Genomic DNA, 8,678 nt, shown 5'->3' with positions numbered 1-8,678 from the left:
GTGCTGGACAGGTGACGAGTGTGTTTAGTGTGTGCTCCGAAAAGGGAGGCAGAAAATTAGCAGGTTCCTACACCCAGGTGCACTGTTTGCATCAATGTTAACATCAGTATAACATGTTTAGAAGTATTATATTATATAAAAAATACATACTATTCTGTCATAGCACAAGCACACTAATATCGTATTATTCTCCACTATTTTATATTACATTTTATTATATTTTATAATATCATATTGCCATATTGTACCCTTCGTGTCACACTTGTTTATGTTATGAAAAATAACTAATAAAGAACAAAAAGGGAAAGGAGATCATTTAGACTTTCCGATCGTGGTAAAGTGACGATGTTACACACTCCCGTACAGCAGGCGGCGACACGGACCTTTGGTTTGTAACATAGAAATCAAAGAAGAAGAAGAGGAACGACGTCAGTGGCTCAAAATGGCGGCTCCCTGCAGTAGCATCTGACAGGCGATGACTTAGGTCACAGTTACAGCTCAAGTCTTTTAAACTTAATAAGAAGTAGAGCCATGTTCCCAGAAACGGCTCAGTGCTTAAAAGCTGCGTCCTCGCTGTTTTCTCAAACCGTTTATCTGAAGGAACTGAGGCGGTTGTCCGCACATGGAGGAGCCCGGAGGCATTTCGGTGTGAGCCGCTGTCTCACAGCCAAGGTTCCTCCAGCGCCGAAACCCAGGCAGAAAGTGGAGATCCCCGGACTGGAGATGGTCACCTACGGGGAAAGGATGCACTATGTGCCGGGGCTGTCTAAGCCCATCTACCCGGGCTGGGAGAGGGACTACAAGGACCCGAGATACTACAGGTCTCCCCCGGTTCAGGACATGCCGCTGTACAAAGAGAAACCGTGTTATGTGTTCAGCCAGAGGACCAGCATGTTGGAAGGTAAACTGTCATAACCATTATACACTACAGGCCTTCACTGTTGACTTAAACTGCAATAATATATGATTGGCATAATCACGAAAGAGGCTCAGTACTCCTAATCTTTTTACACTAAAGACCAGGTGCAGGGAAGTCACAAGCACAGTGAGTTACTGTCATAAATGAATTTGAGTTTGAATTAGTTCAAGTGCTGCCTGGAGGACTAGGGGTCCCGGACTTATCAGAATATCCTACTGACACTGACCCTTTTTTACTGTACAATAAATCTCCAGTGGACAGGTTTCAATCACATTTTCACTGCAGTGGTTGAGGTCTGTGTCATCACTGTCCTTTTTGATGCCCACTGTTTCCCAGTCATAGCAAAACTGAAACATCCACTTATTCTGTGTTTTTGAATGTTACTTCATTCTTGTGTGTATGTTTGAACAGCTTGAGGTTAAATACTAATAAAAAGTACATATTGTGCTTGACATCTGGTACGTTGAGTCTTAAAGCTCACTGCCCACACACAATTTTATATTTGGATGCTTATTGTATCACCAAGCTTCTGTAAAGTGGCCTTGACAGAAACTACACTGTTCATGCTAGGATACAGGTACTTGCTGAGGATGTTCACCTCAGCAAGTACCTGCAACTTTAGTTAACCTCAATCCTCATCTAGCACCAGCTTTGACACAGAAACCTGTCTGTTAGTTTGTATGTTTGGGATAATCATGATTGCACAACTTATTATTATTATTATTATTATTATTATTATTATAATAATATATTAGTTTTCTACTCTGATTTATCTTGTAAAGTGTTGATATTAGTAAAGATCCAAGTGACTTGACTGTTGATAATAATGTTAATAATAATAATAATAATAATGTTAAAACCTCATGGCCCTTCACGTCTCTCTCTCTCTCTCTCTCTCTCAGGTGTGCGTCAGGCTCTGTGGTTGACCAAAACAAAGCTGATCTCTGGTCTGCCCCCTCAGCTCGTCTCATTGGCTGAGGATCCTGCCAATCAGATACCAGATCAGGATGAGCGCGTGCAGAATGCCATCAAACATGCGCGCTTCTGGGACACGACAGTGGAGCGCCCAGGCAAAGAGAAATACAGGTAGCATGTTACACACATAATGTTTATTGTTTGGTTGAGTTAATTAATGATTCAGTTAATTAACGACTATTAAAGTCAAGTGTGTTGTGTGGGCATTGAATAAATGTAACATATTTTTAAATCACTGCAAAACAACAACAAACTGCACTGTATATTTTCTGAAAATCTGCTGCAAATTGTGTCTTTGTGTAGAAATCACCAAAACAGCAGTTTCCAAAACATAGTCCAATAAATGCCCCATAGATGTGGCCATGATGTCACGTTTATACTCAACACGAGAACAGAAAAAGGACTGAAAGATATGCCAAAAAAAAAAAAAATCATACTGCGATTATTTTGACAGATATTGTGATTGTGATATGAGTCACGATTTCATTTGGAGTGATTATTCTTACATTTAACATGTTCCTATATGTTCCTTTACGTCTGGAGAATATGATTCGTAGACTGGGGGTCTCTGTAGCACACACATAGGTTTCACTTATGGTCTGTTGTTGTGACACATTTTACCTTTATCAAAGAACTGCAGTTCCTGTGTTTAGGATATTGCACTTGGCCATATTGCGATTTTGATAAAATTTCAATAAATTGTTCAGGTGTGAACAGAAATAGTGTTTTTACTACGTCGGTGGCAGATCAGTGATAGTTTTAGGGTTACTTGCGATCTTTACAGTGTGATGGATACAGACCAGGTGTGCTGGACCACATCATATACTTGTTTGCTATCTCAGTCTGATGCACGCTAAAAGATGACATCCATAGTAAAAACTGGAAAATGTTGGATCGTTATCATTAAAATAAATAGTGCTCTGAGAACATATTATTTGGCCTCCATATTGTTCTGGGGTCACATGTGGGCCGCCAACATTTTTGAGATTTTCAATTGGACCGTGTGTTGGAAAAGGTTGAGAACCGCTGGTTTAGAGTCACCATGGATTTACCTCATGTGCTTACTAACTTTTGTAAATGAGCCATTGTGATGACCTTTGCTAATGAAGTGACTTTGTTGTTACGTTCTTGTGTCTAAATGTGTCACACCATCTGACACCTTTGTTGCTCAAAAGTGGCAATTGTGCTCTTTTACTCTCCTAGTTTGTGAGTCACACTCCCCTCTCTCACTGTCTGTGTGTGTTCCTCCCTCAGCAACACTCTGCTCATCAACCTGATGCATCTGTGTGCGACTCTGCAGTCCGTTCACCCTGCGATAGGAAGGAGGATCCTCGCTGAGAAGTACTTATTGGCAGCTACATGGAAAAGAGGTATTACCCTCTTAGATTACCTACAGTATCTGCTGTGCTTAGAGGTATCTGTGTCAGGAAGTGACGTTTTTACGAGTGGATCCCCGTTTTGTTTGTATTGTGAATGCTAACAGGCTAACACACACTGCTGATGCTTTCATGGTGTTATACAGACTGACCTTTGGTGACCATAACGGGCAAATAAATGTAACAATGTGCGAACAGATGCTGTAAAGAAGACTGTTAGTTAGTAAACATGAAGGTAAACAATACATTGTGTGTTTTTAAAAAAGTCTTCAATAAAATTAAATCTTGCGATATTTCCCGCCATATGCAATGCTCATGCTGCAGAGTATGTGACAAATAACACAGCAGCTTTGCTTGTACCTAAAACATAAAATACAACAATATAATTGCAAAATACAATAATATTGTATATTAATATACAGTATCAAGATTTTAAGATTAATTCAAGATTAATTTTTGGATATTGCTCAAGCCTAGTCAAAAGTAATTTCACTAGATCAGTAAAAACATTGACATTGCTGGTGTCATCATGGAGAAATGAAAGTATCACCATGATGTGACAGTCTGTACAAACTGTGGAGCAATGCTTTGAATAGTTGCATAGATTCATGCTAATGGACTTTGATTTCTACTTATTCTTGGTACCAGGTGAGGACCTGTTCCAGATTAGGGGTCAGAACAGATTATTGCACAACTGCATGGATCCTCTCCCTGAGGTTTCTGGGAAACAGGAAGTGGCCGACACGGCAGATCATGTTCTGGAGACCTTCTATCCCGTCTCCCCCACCATAGACCTGCAGAAAATACACATGTACGAGGAGGAGGTGAACTGCTCAGGTGAGAGGAGTCCCAGTCATGCTGTAATAGTTGTAATGTTAGTAGTTTAGCGTAGCACAAGGAGCTTACTTTGTCCAGTGTTCAGTGTAATTACATGACACCTCTCTCGTCCAATCAGGTTTCAGGGATGACTACCCTTATCCTCATGCCCACACACTTTACTTCCTGGAGGCAGCTGATGCTCGCTGTAAGCTCCGCATAGACCAGTTCAGAGCCAACATGCTCATGTTCACCTTTGGAAACGCTCTGGCCCGCGCTCACAAACTGTATGGGGTGAGGATACACAACCAACAGGCTCAAACTGTCTGTCAACATACTGCTGTAGCTAAGATTACAATTATCCTTCACTCTCTCTTTGTCTTTCTTATATATTGTGTGTGTGTGTGTGTGTGTGTGTGTGTGTGTGTGTCAGACCCAGCCCCAGTGTGTATTAGATCGCCCTATAACAGTCCAGGCTGTGGGGACCAACGGCAGAATGTTCCAGTTCATGGTTTTCCAGCTCAACACTACAGATCTCTCAGGAGACAACGGTGTCAAGAACCAGGTGCTTTATCTTCATCATCAGCTTCATGTGCTCAAGAATCAAACAGACTTGATGTTAAAGGCTACGATGTCAGGATACGCAGCTATGAGAAAGCTAATACTTATAGATGAAGGGTAGACCAGAAAATACTTAACAGACCAGCAGCTCTATCTATAGTGAACAGCCTGAAACATTCAATATTCATTAAATATCCTATTTCCACTTTCCTGCATCGAGATTGGCAGAATTCAGGCCTAAGCTGATAAATTATTTCTTTTAAATTTTGTCAGGCTGCACTTTTTGCGTCATAATATTTAAACAGTATTCACAATATTTAATTAGCCTATTCAAAGTGATTTTCTACTGTCCATATTCACATGATGTTACAACACGGCTGAAGCTTCATCAAAAACAAGCCAAACCTCTGATCCTCAATAACTGCAGCTACACTTATACACAACGCAAACTTAATGACAACATTTGATTTCATTCTCTGTGTCATGTATCATCCTTAATGATGATTCACAACACTGTAAATCATTATAGAGGTATTGATCACATGGAACCTTCCAGTCATAAACATGAACACATCCATCTATCCATCAGCCGTATCACTTATCCTTTAAGGGTTGGGTTGGGTTGGGGGGGTGGGGGGTCTGGAGCCAATTTCAGCTAACATTGGACAAGAGCGGGGTACACCCTGGACAGGTCACCAGTCTGTCACAGAGCCGACATACAACACAACAACCAGGTGGTAGATGGTAACCACTCAAACGTTGTGCCTCCTGAATACATCCTCGTTATTACAATAATTTTCCATATGACAGACCTGCACATTTACTTGACTCTTAGTTTATTTTTCACATGTCACTTGAAAACCAGGTAGTGTCGAATCCAGCTCCCTGGACTACAGCTGAGCTAAGTATAGTTAGCAGATCAGTGGCTACAATCCTCTTTCCTCCTCCACCTTAATACTGGTTAGTGCTTTTATTGAGGGATAAATACACAGGAGAATGCAAAGAATCTTGTCCTCATAACAAACTGTCATCAACAGTCTTTCTGTCAGACTCATTTGATTAAGTACTGAAACTAAAGTACATGCTGTCACATGTGCACTAGCTGTAGCTGATGATCTTTGTCATTGCATTTTGTCATTCTTTGAAATGTGGTCCGCTCTGTGCAGGTGTGGCTGGATGAAGATGTTGAGCTCTATGAATTTGCAAAAGTGCAACCACTGATCAAGAAGAAACAAGTGAAGGTAAGACAGTCTAGCTCTTTACAGCCATGTTCTCTCATCAACACTGAAATACAAGATCCTATCCTGCAGTGTGTTGTGATTTCAGTCATAGATTTTTATATGAGCCTGTTCTCCTCCTCCATAACTGTACTGTGTGTGTATTAACTATTGACATTGTCATGAGCACAGTTGTATAAGGTTACATGATTCTGATGGTTGCTGTGTCTCCCTGTAGGTACCAGCTGGTCTGGCAGGATACAAGCCTGACGCATTCAGCAAGTTCCTGGCCCTGTACCTGCATGGAGCTGTGTAGGAACTGCTTCAGTGTGTGTGTGTGTGTGTGTGTGTGTGTGTGTGTGTGTGTGTGTGTGTGTGTGTGTGTGTGTGTGTGTGAGAGAGTGTGAGTGTGTGCGTGTGTGAGTGTGCGTGCGTGCGTGTGTATGTGCTTGGGATCTAAACCAGTGTCTCACCAGAAAACTCCTGGTTCACCGCATGAACTCGACTGGAACAACAGCTTCTCATGTTGACACGCTGACTCCAACACAGTGTGAAATCAGTCAATAAAAACAGCAATTGTATCTGAGTGTATTTGAAGTGTGGTGTCTTCCTGTTCAGCCAATTTAAAATGAACAAATACTGCTATCCTTAACTGTTTGATTTTTTTGTGTAAATTCTCATCCTCAAAGCTAAAGGTAACGCTGCTACAATGTTTCATTTCAGCAGGAAATCTCACAAAATTATGACTTTATTCTCATATTATGGCTTTATTCCCACAATTTCAGATACATTTTTTTTCCTCAATGTGGCCCTAGTACTCCCATTGCACCACTCAGTGTGGAGCTGCAGAATATATGAGGATAATGTGGGAACAGTGCCTGGAAGTTATGGAAATTTTAGCAGCATATCTAAACATCATACTAGAAAGGAGAAATAAACTGTAAACAGCAGACATCTTGACTTGTTACAGTCAGAAACATTAATAATAGTTCTGGTATACCTAAATCTTTCAGTAAGCCATTACAGACAACATTCACAATATCAGAGCTCTGGAAGAATGATTTTTCATGGTGACAGTTTGACATATCACAGAAGGTAAAGCACAGGTGTAATTTGCCAAAATTGTGTTAGGCTTGGGTAATATACAAAATTTAATATCTCAATACATTCCAGCCCAAATATCATGATATATGATGTCATATATAGGTTATACAGTATCAGGTATAAGCAATGCCAAGCACCAATGTAGGACAGACTGTGCATAACTGCAAAAAAAACAACAACAAAAAAAAATATATAAATATTTTTTTGATATTATGAAAAATGTTGTATATGGCAGGAAACATCACGATATTTAATATTATTATTATCTGATATTATCTAATATTGCTTCTGCTGCTGCTGTGTGTGTGCGTGTGCGCGCGCGCGCGCGTGTGTCTTGTCTGTCTGTCTGTCAGAATTCTGTGACCTCATTATGACGTATCATTGTATCATTCCATATCAAAGGCAAATTAGAATGTGTCACTGCACAGACAGGACTAACAGCTACACACACAGTGGACCTGGTTGGATGTTCAGAGCTGTAGCTCAGAGTTTTTTCTTGTTAACAAAGTCTTCTTTTCTTGTGGAAAAAATTTCGTAGTTTGTGGAAGAGGAACAGTATGTGTTTTATTTCGTTATGACATTCATTTAATCACTGTCATGATAAAACTTTTGTTTATTGGTGTAAGTTTTGCAGACCAGATTGGTAAAATCTTCCCTGCAGAAGATGGATGCAGAACATCTTTGACATAGCCAAATGTCATCTCGTCGGATCAAACTGAATATTTTTGCCAAGTGGATCAAGACTTCTAAAAGGTAGGGACCGACGTGCTGTATAAAATACTTCATTCCCACCCTTACGGGGTTAGTATTAGCCACATTGAAGAAAAAAAAGAAAACCAAAATTATGACAGTAAATCTGTAATTTTGAGAATAAAGACATAATATTTCAAGAAAAAAGTCATAATATTACGAGAATAAAGTCGTAATATTTTTTATATTTTATTTGTATTTTAATTACTTGTGAAACCTATGCTGAAGTATAACGTCACAGGATGCTCCATGTTATGCCACATTTCCCCTCTAAAACAACATATAACCTAAATTTACAACTTTATTCTCATAATATTACGACTTTAATCTCGTAATATTATGACTTTATTCTCGTAATATGTCTTTTTTTCTTGAAATAATATGATGATATTGTCAAAATTATGACCTTATTCTCGTAATACTACGACTTTATTCTCGTAATATTATGACTTTATTCTCTACATTTCAGATTTTTCTCCCTCATTGCGGCCCTAATACTGCTTCATGGTTATACTGCTGACTGTGATGTTAAGTAATTTTGTTCATCATGAAGGTCTCTAATGGGCTTTGTGTTGCTGCAGTGGTTTGACACAGTGAGGAATCATCAACTCATATTGAAGAAATGTACATTTAATCTGTTATTATAACTAGCTTCATAATGACTGTGACACATAGAGTTGTGAGTGCAGTAATTGGACCTTTTGTGCTGGCTGATGGTTGTAGTGAAACTACTGTGTTTCTGAACAGCTGTGGGATCTCCATAACATACATTAACTGTTATATCTGATGTAACCACTGCTGCTTCAAATCCTGTGTGACTTTATGATACTTTCTTGACTAATGTTCATAGGACTAGTAAAGTGTAGTCACAGTATAACTAACATAGCCATATTGATAGCATTCTAGGTTCAACAACAACTGTAGCAGAACATTCAAGCCATGGAAGCGGGGCTGTCTTTT

General features: G+C 39.6%; 1 protein-coding gene across 1 annotated transcript; it reads left to right on the top strand.

Moving 5' to 3' along the window:
* Positions 1-433: 433 nt before the first annotated feature.
* Positions 434-6,254, top strand: mrpl37 (mitochondrial ribosomal protein L37). The gene is made up of 8 exons (XM_022761838.1): positions 434-901; positions 1,822-2,005; positions 3,149-3,264; positions 3,919-4,107; positions 4,226-4,380; positions 4,520-4,651; positions 5,814-5,888; positions 6,103-6,254. The coding sequence occupies exons 1-8, from the start codon at positions 532-534 to the stop codon at positions 6,178-6,180; spliced, it is 1,299 nt and encodes a 432-aa protein (XP_022617559.1). The 5' UTR covers positions 434-531; the 3' UTR covers positions 6,181-6,254.
* The last annotated feature ends 2,424 nt before the right edge of the window (positions 6,255-8,678 follow it).

This window comes from Seriola dumerili, unplaced genomic scaffold, assembly GCF_002260705.1.
Source record: "Seriola dumerili isolate Sdu_G_001 unplaced genomic scaffold, Sdu_1.0 BDQW01000432.1, whole genome shotgun sequence".
In the NCBI taxonomy this organism is placed as follows: Eukaryota; Metazoa; Chordata; class Actinopteri; order Carangiformes; family Carangidae; genus Seriola; species Seriola dumerili.
Note: the sequence above shows the minus strand (reverse complement) of the source record. Positions and strands in the feature narration are given on the sequence as shown.